The 15,793-nt window shown below is 43.3% G+C and overlaps 1 protein-coding gene and 1 long non-coding RNA gene across 2 annotated transcripts in view; one reads left to right on the top strand and one right to left on the bottom strand.

Annotated features, from left to right (window-relative positions):
* The window catches only part of SLC10A7 (solute carrier family 10 member 7), a 304,073-nt gene extending 302,936 nt beyond the window's left edge, over positions 1-1,137 (bottom strand). Inside the window, exon 1 of the mRNA XM_075335657.1 lies at positions 808-1,137. Within this exon, the coding sequence (XP_075191772.1) occupies positions 808-907 (100 nt within the window). The 5' untranslated portion in view covers positions 908-1,137. The remainder of the gene's footprint in view (positions 1-807) is intronic.
* Positions 990-11,592, top strand: LOC142291267 (uncharacterized). Its single transcript, XR_012750452.1, has 2 exons — positions 990-1,205; positions 11,196-11,592. It is a non-coding gene; the product is annotated as an uncharacterized LOC142291267 (long non-coding RNA).
* The last annotated feature ends 4,201 nt before the right edge of the window (positions 11,593-15,793 follow it).

Here is a 15,793-nt window from a genome sequence, read left to right as displayed (position 1 = left end):
GATAGAGGGGATAGATGGATAGAGGGGATAGATGGATAGAGGGGATAGATGGATAGAGGGGATAGATGGATAGAGGGGATAGATGGATAGAGGGGATAGATGGATAGAGGGGATAGATGGATAGAGGGGATAGATGGATAGAGGGGATAGATGGATAGAGGGGATAGATGGATAGAGGGGATAGATGGATAGAGGGGATAGATGGATAGAGGGGATAGATGGATAGAGGGGATGGATAGAGGGGATGGATAGAGGGGATAGAATAAATGGAGGGAATGGATAGGTAGATCGAGAGGAGGGATAGACAGATAGAATCAATGGAGGGAATAGACAGAGGGGATAAATTGAGGGAATGAATAGATAGAGGGGCTAAAAGGATGGAATGGATAGATATAGGGGTGATCGATCAAGGGGATGGATGGATAGATAGGTCATAGCTGCTGTAGTGACAGACCCTCTGCTGAGGACCAGCAGCAACAGATCATTAGATTAACCCTTGCGCTCCCAGGTGGCAGTGTCAGGTACAGTGTAGTCCCTATTGGCAGGCTGCCCTCGGTTGTAGCAGTGGCTGTCACTATACCATGCAGCACACGGAAGTGTCATTCTGTGCAACGTGTCACTATCTGCCGGTACCTGCAGTGTGGGTATACACAGAGCGGGCACAGTTCTCGCAGTGTGGGCACAGTCCTCAGTGCTGGCAGTGCGGGCACAATACTGGCACAGCGTCACAGTCCTCAGTGCGGGCAGTCGTCTCAGTGCCAGGTGGTGCCCACAATGCTGGTGGCCGCCCCGGCAGCGCGCACTTACCCCCTTTCTCTCCTATGGCCGGCTCCAGTTTGGCCACCGTTATCACCAGTATGATCCCCAGAATAAACCATTCCTTCCTCAGCCTCTCCAGTAGGCCCATCGTGCTGTGGAATATCAGGCGGGCTCCGCCGGGCTGTGTGACACGTCTCCCTGGTCCCCGGCTCCTACATACGTGCAGCACGTCCGGCCTCTGAGGTAAACTCCACACAGGGAGGTTTGGCACAAGCAATCAATTCATTCCAGCGGGGCAAGGCATTACTATCCGTGCTAAGGAAGTCTCCCAGCGCGCCGCCATCATTACCGCGCACCTCAGAATAGGCGCGCACTCCACAGGCTGCAGACGTCAGAGGCTGTGGTGAGGGGCCGTGCGCGGTGCGGGGGGCTCCGGCCTAGTCATGGTGTGTGCACGACACAGCGCTGCCGGCATCGGGGGAGCCGGGCAACGGAGGAGACGGGTACAGGGACAGCAGGAGAGACGGGCGCCGGGGAGCAGCAGTCACAGACCATACATATCTGTGGTGCCATATGGCGGCTATTCAGGGGTGCGGACCATTATTTCCCCCCCTGCTGCCCTCACTGCGCCCCTTATTCCGGGGACGAGCTGCCACTTTTTAAGCTTCTGTCATTTTTTCTAAGCACAAACTCCACAAAGTTCTGCAATTTGTGACCTGGAGCCTTTAGTACAGCTCATCTTTTAGTATGTCACAATGCCATGTAAAAGCTTGGGCACCCTTGGTGAAAATTTTAGTTGAAAATGAAATGATCTCTTACAGGCATAAAATAAAGATGACATTTCCTTTGTATTTTAGGCAAAAAATAAATATATTTTCATTATTTATATTTTTAAATTAACAAAAAGGAAAATGGACCGATGCAAAAGTTTGTGCACCTTGCATGGTTAGTACCAGGAGCTCCCCCTTTGACAATTATCACACTTATTGTACCAGCAAAGAGTCTTTCAGTTCTTGTTTGAGAGATTTTTCATCCATTCTTCCTTGGAAATGTCTTCCAGTTCTGTGAGATTCCTGGCTCGTCTTGCATGCACTGCTCTGTTGAGGTCTAGCCACAGATTTTCAATGATGATCAGATCAGGGGACTATGAGGACCATTGTAAAACCTTCAGCTTGCGCATTTGGAGATCGTCTATTGTGGACTATCCATTTGTAGACATTTAATTGAATCCATTCTTCCCTCTACCCATGAATTGTTCTCCGTGCCATTGGCTGCAACATAGCCCCAAAGCATGATTGATCCACCCTCATGCTTAATGGTTGGCAAGATGTTCTTTGTCTGTGCCTTTTTTTTCTCCACACTTACCTTTGTTTATTGTGGCCAAAGAGTTCTATTTTAACCTAATCAGTCCACAGGACTTGTTGCCAAAATGCATCAGGCTTGTTAAGATGTTCTTTTTCATACTTCTGATGCTGAATTTTATGTTGAGGCAGGAGAGTTTTCTTCTGATAATTCCCATGAAGGCCATATTTGTGCAGGTGTCTCTGAATAGTAGAACAATGTAGCATAACTCCAGAGTTTGCCAAATCTTCCTGAAGGTCTTTTGCAGTCAACAGGGGTTCTGATTTGCCTCTCTAGGAATGCTATGAGCAGCTCTCACAGAAATTTTGCTTGATCTTCCAGACCTTATCGTGAGCTTCATGGTTCCTGTTACCTGCTATTTCTTAGGCCTGTTTCAGACGTCGGTGATTCTGGTACCATATGTGTTTTGGTTTTTTTTTATACGTACCAGAATCACTGACATACGCAGTCCCATTAGAATCAATGGGTCTGCACACACATCAGTGATTTTTCACTGACCGTGTCTCCGTGCAGAGTACACGCGTGTCCGTGATTGCCGTACGAAGACATGTCAGTTTTTTTCTGGCATTACTGATGTCCTACGGACCACACTATGGTGTAATCCATGGAACACGTACCAGAAAAAAACGAACATTTAAAATACTAAACATTTTCAACTCGCCTTTCCAGCGACCCTCTCTGCAGACCCCACTCTGCAGATTCCTGCCCGGCTCATGAATATTCATGAATGCAGTCAGAGCCAACCCGGAAGAAGCTGGAGAGAGCGGTGGCCGAACACTACAGAGCTGGAGACTTCAGCACCATGGAGAGCAGGAACGGGGCAGGTGAGCATACGTTCATGTGCAATCACGGATAATGGATCACGGATTGCACATGGACAACCCACGTGTGCAGTGAATCACGGAACACGGAGGGACATGTGCGTGTTTTACACATCAGTGAAGAACGTCTGTGTTTTTCACTGACTTGTGAAACAGGCCTTAATTAGATTTCGAACAGAGGAAAGGGCAACTTGAAAACACTTTGCTATCTTCTTATAGCCTTTTCCTGGTTTGTGGACGTTCACCATTTTTATTTTCAGAGTGCTAGGCAGCTGTTTAGAAGAACCCTTGGCTGCTGTTTCTTGGCACAAGGTTAGAGGAGGCTAGGTTTTTTTAAAACTGAAATTTGCATCTGGCCTTTCCTAATAATGCTGGTGAATAAGCCATAACCCTAACAGGCTAATTAAGATCTGCAACCTTCGGCAAAGCTATGAGTACACAAATCTGCAAAGGTGTGCAAACTTTGCATCAGTTCATTTTCCTTTCTATAATTTTTCAAATGTAAAAGATAAAAACATTTTTTTTCGTAAAATACAAAGGAAAGGTGTCATCTTTAACTTTATGCCTTTTAGAGATCATTTAATCTTCAACTTGCTTAACTGTTCACCGTAGCAGTCATTTTGACCAGGGGTGCCCAAATTTTTACCTGTCATTATATAAGGTAACATGAACGAAATCATTCACAACTGTAACTTGTCGCGCACAGAACAAGTCCTCATAGGAATCTTTATTGCTTTATTAGTGTTCGTGAAAAGTGGAAGTGTTTAGGACCCACAGCAAGAAGCCACAAAGTGGAGACCACATAAAAATTGGGTGCTGAATAGTGCAAAAAGGTGACAAACGCTCTGCAGACGCCAAATATTCTCAGGCATTAAAGGGAATCTATCAGTAGGATCAACCTTCCTAAGCCGTATATATGTAGGTCAGAGGAAGCGGAATAAAGTGATATCTTGATATCTGCGATCCAATGTCTTATTCCTCAGAAATCCACATTTTTTACTTAATATGTAAAGGAGCTGATAAGATCTATAGGCCGGACTCTGATCTTCATGAGAATTCACCTCCAGTAGTGATGGGCAGTCTGGATCTTTTTGATGATCCAGCTCCCTTGGTTCTGCTCACCAAAAAGTAACAGATCTTTTGGATTCTAAATTAAATGAATTAAATATGGTTTCACCACAGGTGACCACATACTTAAAAGGACATGAATGCTGACGAAATCCTGCCCATGCGTTGCCACTGCCCTACCCTTTTGCAATGATTGGTTACGACTGACCCCCACTAACCTCCAGGCTTATTTTTAAATGAAAGGAATGTTACCAGTGTGAGACATGTAATGCCTGACTGTTTGCTCTTTTCATCTACATGTCTCACACCGGTAACTTGCATTTGTATATAAAATAAGCCCTGGAAGCAGATACTCAGGGAGATCAGAGTTTAGCCCATAAATCTTAAGGCTATGTGCGCACGTTGCGTAATTACATGCAGTTACGCTGCAATCTGCACCGCAGCGTAATTGCATGCATCCTGCGTCCCCAGCATAATCTATGAAGATTATGCAGGAGCCGTGCGCACGTTGCGTCTTAGAGCTCAGCGCTTCGGCTGCTGCCCGAAGCGCGCGTTCTAAGAAGTGACATGTCACTTCTTTCCTGCGCTCTGCCTGCAGGTCCTGCTCTGTCTATGGGAGGAGCTGCAGTCAGAGCGCATGAAATCAGCTTTTTTTTTTTTCATTACGGACTGTTTCTGCAGCGATTTGAAGTGCACGTGTGCTGTTCAAATCTCTGCAGAAATTTCTGCAGGGACAATACGCAACGTGCGCACATAGCCTTAGGCGGGCTTTGCACACTACGACATCGCAGCCCGATGCTGCGATGCCGAGTGCGATAGTGCCCGCCCCGTCGCAGCAGCGATATGTGGTGATAGCTGGCGTAGCGAAAGTTATCGCTACGCCAGCTTCACACACACACTCACCTGCCGTGCGACGTCCCTGTGGCCGGCGACCCGCCTCCTTGTTAAGGGGGCAGGTCGTGCGGCGTCACTGCGACGTCACACGGCAGGCAGCCAATCAGAGCGGAGGGGCGGAGATGAGCAGGATGTAAACATCCTGCCCACCTCCTTCCTTCCGCATATCCTACGGAAGCCGCAGTGAGGCCGGTAGGAGACGTTCCTCGCTCCTGCGACTTCACACACAGCGATGTGTGATGCCGCAGGAGCGAGGAACAACATCGGACCGTCGCGTCAGCGTAATCATGGATTACGCCGACGCTGCACCGATGATACGATTACGACGCTTTTGCGCTCGTTAATCGTATCATCCAGCCTTTACACACTGCGATGTCGCATGCGATGCCGGAAGTGCGTCATTTTCAATTTGACCCCACCGACATCGCACCTGCGATGTCGCAGTGTGCAAAGTGCCCCTTACAGTTCACTTACATGTAGGATAAATGTGGGTTTCTCTGGAATTAGAAATCGGACCACAGATATCAATATATCATTTGGTTCAGCTTCTGTATGCCCATATAGATGGCTTAGGAGGGTTGATCCTAAGAGTCCCTTTAACAGCACAAAATTTATATTTCATGTACTTCACGGCATGCAAGTTTTACATCACCGAGCACAGTGCCAAGCGTCGGATGGAGATTTGTAAAGTATTCGTCCACTGGACTCAAGAACGGTAGAAACTTGTTCTGTGGAGTGATGAATCACGCTTCTCTATTGTCTGATGGACAAGTCTGCATTGGCGATGCCAGGAGAACCTCCCTGCCTGACTGCATTGTGTCACCTATCAGTGTGGTGGAGAAGGGATAGTGCTATATGGTAATTTTCCTGTGGTTGGCCTCAGCCCATTAATTTCAGTGAAGGGAAGTCTTAGGGCCGCTTTACATGCTGAGACATTGCTAGCATTTGTTGGCGATGTCGAGCGCGATAGCACCCGCCCCCGTCGTACCACCGATATGTGGTGATCGCTGCTGTAGCGAACATTATCGCTACGGCAGCGTCACATGCACATACCTGTTCAGCGACGTCGCTGTGACTGCCGAACAATCCCTCCCTCAAGAGGGAGGTGCGTTCGGCGTCACCACGACGTCACCGCGATGTGACTAAGTGGCCGGCCAATAGAAGTGGAAGTGCGGAGATGAGCGGGACATAATATCCCGCCCACCTCCTTCCTTCCTCATTGCCGGCGGACGCAGGTAAGGTGAGGTTCCTCGTTCCTGCGGTGTCACACATAGCGATGTGTGCTGCCGCAGCAACGACGAACAACATTGTACCTGCAGCTGTAAGGATAATTGGGAATGGACCCCCATGTCACCGATTAGCGATTTTGACCGTTTTTGCAACGATTAAAAATCGCTCATAGGTGTCACACACAACGACATCTATAACGCGGCCGGATGTGCGTCAAAAATTACGTGACCCCCAACGACATCGCTTTAGCGATGATGTCGTAGCGTGTAAAGCGTCCCTTAAGCTATGTTCACATTTTCGTTTTTTTGCATCAGTCACCTGCGTTCCTTGACGCTTGTGACTGATGCGTTGTACAACAGGTGACAAGAAATGGAATTTAATTGTCATGAGAAAGCGGATTCTGTTGGTGAAATGCTTTCAGTATAAAAACGAGAGACCGATCAGCTGATCGCTCTCAAAAGCCGGCCACTGGGAGATCAGTTGATCGTTCACAGAAGCCGGCCGCCGGGAGATCAGCTGATCGTTCACAGAAGCTGGCCGCCGGGCGATCAGCTGATCGTTCGGCCGCCGAGAGAGACATTGATTTGAATGATTAAACACAAGATCTGAGCATGCGCAGTGAAAACATAAGGATTCCGCTGCTCAAAAAATGTTACATGCTGCGTTCCTGCCGCCCGACGGTCAGTCGTCTCACGACTGATCAGTCGGGCGGCGGATGCAACGCAAGGGCATCAGTCGCAATGCGTCGCTCATACAAGTCTATGGGAACAACGGAATCCGGCAAACGGATTGCATTGTTTATCAGAGCGGCGGATTGTGACTGATCCTAAACAACGGAAATGTGAACATAGCCTTAACTGGGTTTTCCCACTAACAAAGTTAATTTTAAAGTTGATTTTATTCAATAAAACTTGGACTAATTCTTTCCACAATTGGATGTGTTTAAAAAATGTTCAAAAGAGATTATAAAGACCTTATAACAGGGGATTATAGATTATTCTTTTTGCGAGGTAAAACATTTCCCTGCCTGTTTTTAAAAAATGTTTTACCTCCAAAGAATAATTTGCTATCCCATTCTGTAATTTCTTTATACTCTTTTGCTTCCTCCCTGACTCAGGAGCTGTGGTATGATCAGACCATGTCCCTGTACGATCAGACACAGCCATTACACAGTACATAGCAGGGCACATATATAAGATTATCTCAGCACAGAAATATTTTATAATAACACATCCAATTGTGGAAATTATTATTATTCCAAGATCTATTGATTAAAATGAACTTTGTTGGTAGGAAAACCTTTAGAATGCTTCAGAAAACCAAGACAATTTAGATTATTGTCACTTTGTGGAAACCGTTTGGAGAAAGCACTTTTCTGTCTCAACATGACTGTGTCTCAATGCACTTAATCAAGGTCCATAAAGGCATGGATGGGCAAGTTTCAGACCTACATAGAGCCCTGGCCTGAATCTTATTAAGCACATTTGAGATGAAATAGAAAGATTTTGAGCAAGTCTCTTATCCTACATCCATGTCTGACCTGTATTGTATGTTGGAGGAGGGATAATGTTATTGGGTTGTTTTCAGGGTGAGTTTGGTGTGGTAGAACTTGAATTGAAGTGACTCCAACCTTATTGAACATCTTCGGGATGAACTAGAATAAATATTTCTAGCAAGTCCCTTTCATCCAAAATCGGTGTCTGATCGCACAAATGCTCATCTGGTTGAATGGACATATTCTAGCAGGCCTTCCCAGAAATGTGGAAGCTGTTATAGCCACAAAGGGTAGACCACCACTGTACTATATGGATTACAAATGGGATGTAATGAAAGGTCTTGTAGCTGTTCCAGTACTTGTATCCATATAATGTACATCTTGTCCCACAAGAAAAACAAACCCTCTCACAACAAAACATTTACTGAAAAGTAAAAAAATAAAAGTAATGGCTCAAAAAGAAACCCAGCCACACATCTAATATATAAAGCTGTATGTATGTGTATATGTATGTGTGTGTATATGTCCGCTAAAGGAATCCGCACCGTCGCATCTTCAATCACAAAATTTTGCACAGCCGCCTCATTTGACTCAGGGAACGTCATAGACTATGTCTTGAGGGGAAACTTTAACCCCGTGTTTTAGTTTGCCAAAAACCTGCTTACATTAAAGTCAATGGAGCTGGGAACGGATGTGTTATTATAGACTCCTATTATGGACAAAGAGACACAGACAGACGCATACACAGCAAGAGAGACAGAGACACAAAGACACACCGAGAAAGACACACAAAGTGACACATAGACACATACACACAGAAAGAGACACACACAGAAACTTTAGATGTTTTAGGTAATATATTGGCTGTTTTGACAGTTACGCTGGATATTTATCAGGTGGCCTATAGCCACCAATCACAGCACTGCTTCTTTTTTGCTACAGGTCATTAATAGGAGCTCTGATTGGTTGCTATAGGCAACAAAGGACATTCTTAGTATAAGAAGCTTATGTGTGAGGTAATATGATGTCGGTGGGGAGAGAGAGAGTGGTAAAATGTGAGAGTGGAATAGAAAGAAAGGGAGAGAGAGAGACTTTGTTACTATCCCAGGCAACACTGGGTACTACAGATGGTATTGGATAAAGCTAGAATCGCGTCATCTAGCAGTTTAAAATTATAAACTCCTAGATGACGCGATTCAATTATACTGCACCATTAATGCTGTAAAAACAAATTTAAACTTATAATTTATTTTTTAGATTTTTTTTCTGTTGATTATTATTAATTATGGCGGACGTATTGTTCCTTTGTTTGGTGCTTCAAAGGACATGGGCCATTGTTTCATGTGGAAGAATGTTCAGAAATGATCGACACTCCACCCTGATCCATGTGGTGCAGTTGAAAAGAAAGCCCAAAGAAAGTAAATAATCCCGACACTCACTGTTGTAGCAAATTAGTGGATTTTTTAGGCTTCACCACTTGGACGCTTCAGCTCCTCTCCAGCTTTTATCAGCAGTGAAGATTGTGTCTTACAACATACAATAAATAGTAAAATCCAAAGGAATCGATATCATCCGCAACACAGTGATTATATAAAATTATCACACACCAAAACTAAGAAAAATAAACTTTTTTACAAACAATATAAACCTATCGTACAAAGTAATAATATATACATATATACAAATAACATCTTGTTACTTTTTATCCAAATGGATATGAGGGTCATTTCGTATGTGTAAGGAACCAATTTAGTTTCTTATTTTATAAATTTATATCATATATTCAATCTCAATACTTGGAAACATATTCATTGAGGTCCATGGTGGAGATTTATTGATGACGTGTTTTGCATATGGGAGGGTCCATGTGACTCTTTAATAAAATTTGATAGTTTTATTAATGAGATTTGGGGAACTTAAATTCACCATGACGTACAGTCAGGACAAAGTGAGTTTTTTAGCTACCCTTGTTATTTTGGACCAATGTGGGTTATTGTCTACAGATTTATATAAGAAATTCACTGATTAAAATAGTGTTCTTCATTTCACTAGTACACATCCATATTCAGTAAAAAAGCAATTCCAAAATCACAATTCACCAGAATAAAACAAATAGTATCTGATCCGTGTTTATGTGAACAAAGGTGACAGACAGGAACAGTTTAAGTTAAGGTGATATCCTGATCATATATTGGAACATGCTAGAAAATCAGTGAGTTCCACAACAGATACCCCACAGAATTGTTAACTTGCTAAATCTGCTGTCAATCTCGAACAGCGGGATTTAATGTCCACCGGCATAGAGTGCGCCATTCCTGGCTCCCATCGGCGACTCCATGATGTGATTTCTTGGCGCAGATGGGTTGTCTTGACAGCTAGGGATCAGTTACTGATCTGATGTGTAGTGATGTAGGTCCTGTGAACGCCGGCTGAGCACCTACATTCATAGGAAGACAGCATTTGTGCTGGACAGAGAGGTTCTGAGGCTCTGCTCTGTATAGCACTTGCGATAAGACGATAGCAGCTCCAAGTCCCCTTAGAACTAGTAAAGGCAATAAAAAGAGTAAAAAAAAAAAGGTTTGAAAAAATAAAAACAGATCAAATCATCCTTCTTTTGCCCCATTGAAAATGAAACAAAAAAATACACATAGTTGACATCACCGCTTTCAGAAATGCCCCATCTAGTAAAATAAACAAATCTGATTGTTAAATGGCGTAACAAGAAAAAAATTGAACCGCCAGAATTATGTTGGGGTTTTTTTCAACATTGCAATAAAGGGTGATCAAAAAATCACATCTACACCAAATGGTATCAGTAAAAATGTCAGCTCAGGATGTAAAAACTAAGCCATCACCAAGCCCCAGATCCCGAAAAATAAGAACTTCACAATTCTTTTTTTTTTCTCCAAAAACTATACATGTTTGGCATCTACAATCTTGTACTGTCCTGTGGAATCATAATACCAGGTCAGTTTTACTATACAATGAGCATGGTAAATAAAATATCAAAATAATTGTGGAATTGCACTTTTTTTGCAATTTCACCTCAATTTTTTCCGTTTTCTAGTGCAATATGTGTCAGAATGAATGGTGTCATTCAAAAGTATAAATTGTCCTGCAAAATAAGCCCTCATATGGTTATATTGATGGAAAAATTAAAAGTTATGGCTCTTGGAAGAAAGGGAATAAGAAACGGAAAATCGCCTGGTGGTGAAGGTGTTAGAGTAAATATTAGAAAAAAGATTACATTATCACATAAAATTGACAGACAATTAGGATTAAAATAAATGTTAATTTTGAACCACACATTTAATTAAATCTCACAAAGCTATAATTTACAGACATATTTGACTATAAAAAGTTGCACAAGTCATAGACGAAGCTCAGCTGAAGTGAAAAGAGCTAGCAGCAGTCCCAAAGCATTCACTATATCGTACTCAAGAAATTGTAAACGACAGCAGATATGTACGCACGCTCATAGTTGGCATATATTTCAGATTATGGTGCACAAGCAGCTTGAAGATGCGGAAGTTCATTACAGTATTTTTCTATTGTCCCCTTTTTAGGCACGCAATGCTCCTTTGCCTCCCGAATTCCTGGTTCCCAGATGCTTTGCACACCGAAAAGTTGAGAGTTGCTACCTGCAGCATGGTTTTCCAGACTACTAGCAGAGACAACTTTGCTTTGCAGTATGGGAGAAGCACAGGGGGACTGAAGCTGAATGGATAAAGCAAGTTGTAAAGCATGGAGCCTGCAAGCACCGCACACTCCTTACCTAGTTAAACAGCCACTCTGAGACCATAAGGTGGCAGGTAACCTAAGCCACAAGATGTCCACTGTCAAATTAAAAACTCCTCCGTTCTTGAGAATGAACAGAATGTAGAGTACAAGAATTTACATTTAAGATCTTTAGACAACTCCTTTAAAAAGTGTGTTCCTATTAAAAAAAATTGCCAGCCTTGATGACTTGGCCCCATTAATATTGCATTGTTTATTGGATGGGTGAAATCAACAGGTCTAAGAGGTCCCACTATACAGTCATATGAAAAACTTTGGGCACCCCTATTAATGTTAACCTTTATATTTATATCAATTTGAGTTTTTGCAACAGCTATTTCAGTTTCATATATCTAATAACTGATGGACTGAGTAATGTTTCTGGATTGAAATTAGCATCACATACAATTGGCTCATAGGCCTAGGGAATATGTATCATCAGTATCAGACAAGCTATTCCCCAATATAAATTTATTTTGAATATAAAATAACAAATATCCACACCTACAGTAAAATTAGTCACAGTACAGATCAGGCCTTGAATATCAAGGACAAGGTTCACATATATAGCAAACAATAATTCATTCATATTAATACAGACTGCTCACTCAAGGGTTATGGACAACGCTACACAGATAACTTAACTTATGGACTTATACATTCTTCTCCATTGTATTCATGGCATACGCCACTTTAATATAGTTCAAATAGGTCCAAAGAGGTCAAAGCGTATGAAATCCAATCCCAGTATATTTAGACTGGAGACTAATTCAACAGACCTGATGATTAACAACTCACTCTAAATATACTGGGATTGGATTTCATACTCTTTGACCTCTTTGGACCTATTTGAACTATATTAAAGTGGCGTATGCCATGAATACAATGGAGAAGAATGTATAAGTCCATAAGTTAAGTTATCTGTGTAGCGTTATCCATAACCCTTGAGTGAGCAGTCTGTATTAATATGAATGAATTATTGTTTGCTATATATATGTGAACCTTGTCCTTGATATTCAAGGCCTGATCTGTACTGTGACTAATTTCACTGTAGGTGTGGATATTTGTTATTTTATATTCAAAATAAATTTATATTTGGGAATAGCTTGTCTGATATGGATTGAAATTAGGTTTATTGTACTAACAGAAAATGTACAATCCGCATTTAAACAAAATTTGACCGGTGCAAAAGTATGGGCACCTCAACGTAAAAGTGACATTAATATTTTGTAGATCCTCCTTTTGCAAAAATAACAGCCTCTAGTCGCTTCCTGTAGCTTTTAATGAGTTCCTGGATCCTGAATGAAGGTATATTTGACAATTCCTGTTTACAAAACAATTCCAGTTCTGTTAAGTTTGATGGTCGCCGAGCATGGACAGCACGCTTCAAATCATCCCACAGATGTTCTATGATATTCAGGTCTGGGGACTGGGATGGCCATTTCAGAACATTGCAATTGTTCCTCTGCATGAATGCCTGAGTAGATTTGGAGCAGTGTTTTGGATCATTGTGTTGATGAAATATCCATCCCCTGCGTAACTTCAACTTCGTCACTGATTCTTGCACATTATTGTCAAGAATCTGCTGATACTGAGTTGAATCCATGTAACCCTCAACTTTAACAAGATTCGCGGTGCCGCCATTGGCCACACAGCCCCAAAGCATGATGGAACCTCCACCAAATTTTACTGTGGGTAGCAAGTGTTTTTCTTGGAATGCCGTGTTTTTTTGCCTCCATGCATAACGTCTTTTTGTATGACCAAACAACTCAATCTTTGTTTCATCAGTCCACAGGACCTTCTTCTAAAATGTAACTGGCTTGTCCAATTGTGCTTTTGCATACCTCAGGCGACTCTGTTTGTGGCGTGCTTGCAGAAACGGCTTCTTTCGCATCACTCTCCCATACAGCTTCTCCTTGTGCAACGTGCGCTGTATTGTTGACCAATGCACATTGACACCATCTGCAGCAAGATGATCTGTGGATTGTCCTTGACTGTTCTCACCATTCTTTTTCTCTGCCTTTCTGATATTTTTCTTGGCCTGCCACTTCTGGGCTTAACAAGAACTGTACCTTTGTTCTTCCATTTCCTTACTATGTTCCTCACAGTGGAAACTGCCAGTTTAAATCTCTGAGACAACTTTTTGTATCCTTCCCCTGAACAACTATGTTGAATAATCTTTGTTTTCAGATCATTTGAGAGTTGTTTTGAGGAGCCCATGATACCACTCTTCATGGGAGATTCAAATAGGAGAACAACTTGCAAGTGGCCACCTTAAATACCTTTTCTCATGATTGGAAACACCTGGCTATGAAGTTCAAAGCTCAATGAGGTTACAAAACCAATTTAGTGCTTTAGTAAGTCAGTAAAAAGTAGTTAGGAGTGTTCAAATCAAGAAATTGATAAGGGTGCCCATACTTTTTCACCGGTCAAATTTAGTTTAAATGCAGATTGCACATTTTCTGTTAGTACAATAAACCTCATTTCAATCCAGAAATATTACTCAGTCCATCAGTTATTAGATATATGAAACTGAAATAGCTGTTGCAAAAACCCAAATTGATATAAAGAAAAAAGGTTAACATTAATAGAGGTGCCCAAACTTTTTCATATGACTGTATAGTGGGACTGTAACTGCATTCATATTTCCATACTAAACTTTCGTTATTTTTTATTAGAATTATTCTGATGAATTATCTGTGCTATAATGTGCCACCCCTGTACCAGCAGCCGACGCTGCTCGGGTCCGGGCCTTCAGGGGAGGTGGCTCGAGGGTCTCCGGACCCAGGGGTCTCGCGGACACGCCAAATAAATGGAGGGACGTAGATGTACGGGCTAGGCCGTTGTAAGTTCGTGACGCCACCCATGGTGTGTGGTGAGGTGGGACACCACCGCTGCTGTTATGGGGCACTCGGGGGAGATGTTGTGTAGCAAGTTGTTAACCCCTCTGTGGGCAGGGATGGTGGCCCTGGGACCCGGTGCAAGGGATAGCGATCGCAGGGAGTGTTGGTGTACTCACTGCTAATAAACCACACAAGTTTCTGGTAAACCAAGGTGATGGTGGCCGGTGCCACGGCCGGTTGCATTCAGGTCCCCCACCTGGCTGGTGGTCTCTATCCTTTTCCTGCACTGCTTGTGTAAGGTGGACTTTCCTAGTGTGAAACTCAGGAGTCCGCTCCCGGATGGATGTGGCCTAAGGAGCCGTGCCCGCAGACGCTGGCCCGTGGGCTCTATGGGCCCTGGTGTTGACCGTTTATCCCTATCGGTGGGCCGTTGTCTTCTATGATCAGGGACTTTGGGTGGGACAGGACCTCTAGTCCTGGTCTCAATCGGTGAATTAACCAGTCCGCTTGGTTCTGGTTTCTGGCTTCAGGGTCCGAGTACCCCCCTTTGTGCTACGGTTTCCGGGTCGGTTCCCCGTGTCGGTACCGGCGGGCTACAACCCTGTCCCGGTCCACCTCTGTTCTGCCTAGTTGTCTTCCCATCTCCTGTTGACAGAGACCACCGTCTACCTCCTAGCTAGTGGCACCAGGGCTCCTACCCTTGTACCGTTCAACTTGAACTCTCCTGCTGGAGCTACACTTAGCTCCAGCCCACACTCCTCTCCAAACTGAACTCAATAACTTTCTTCTTGGTTCCCCTTCCCCCGGGCAGTCTGGACCCCTGGGTGGGGGTGTCACAACCACCTGGTCACGCCCATTGGTGTGTCTACCTTTCCCTAAGGGGGGTGACTAGGGTTTCTAGTTAGCTGTATGTTTCCTAGTGAGGGAACGGTGTAATGCGGGGGCCTATTTGTGACTACCTGGTTTTGCCAGGGCATCACAATAACATCATAAAATAGGCTTTCTGTTTGTGTCTGTCATTGCTGAGAGTGCTCGTGCACACAACCGATTTTCTCATCCAAGTGCTATGTATACAGTGCCTTGCGAAAGCATTTGGCTCCCTTGAATTTTTCAACCTTTTCCCACATTTCAGGCTTCAAACATAAAGATAAAAAATTGAATATTATGGTGAAGAATCAACAGCAAGTGGGACATAATTGTGAAGTTGAATGAAATGTATTGCTTATTTTAAACTTTTTTAAAAAATAATAAACTGAAAAGTGGGGCATGTAATATTATTCGGCCTCTTTAAGTTAATACTTTGTAGCGCCACCTTTTGCTGCTATTACAGCTGCAGGTCGCTTGGGGTATGTCTCTATCAGTTTTGCACATCGAGAGACTGAAATTCTTGCCCATTCTTCCTTTGCAAACAGCTCGAGCTAAGTGAGGTTGGATGGAGAGCATTTGTGAACAGCAGTTTTCAGCTCTTTCCACAGATTCTCGATTGGATTCAGGTCTGGACTTTGACTTGGCCATTCTAATACCTGAATACGTTTATTTGTGAA

Source organism: Anomaloglossus baeobatrachus, chromosome 1, assembly GCF_048569485.1.
Source record: "Anomaloglossus baeobatrachus isolate aAnoBae1 chromosome 1, aAnoBae1.hap1, whole genome shotgun sequence".
Classification (NCBI taxonomy): Eukaryota; Metazoa; Chordata; class Amphibia; order Anura; family Aromobatidae; genus Anomaloglossus; species Anomaloglossus baeobatrachus.
The sequence above is the reverse complement of the archived record's forward strand: the minus strand, read 5'-3'. Positions and strand labels throughout refer to the sequence as shown.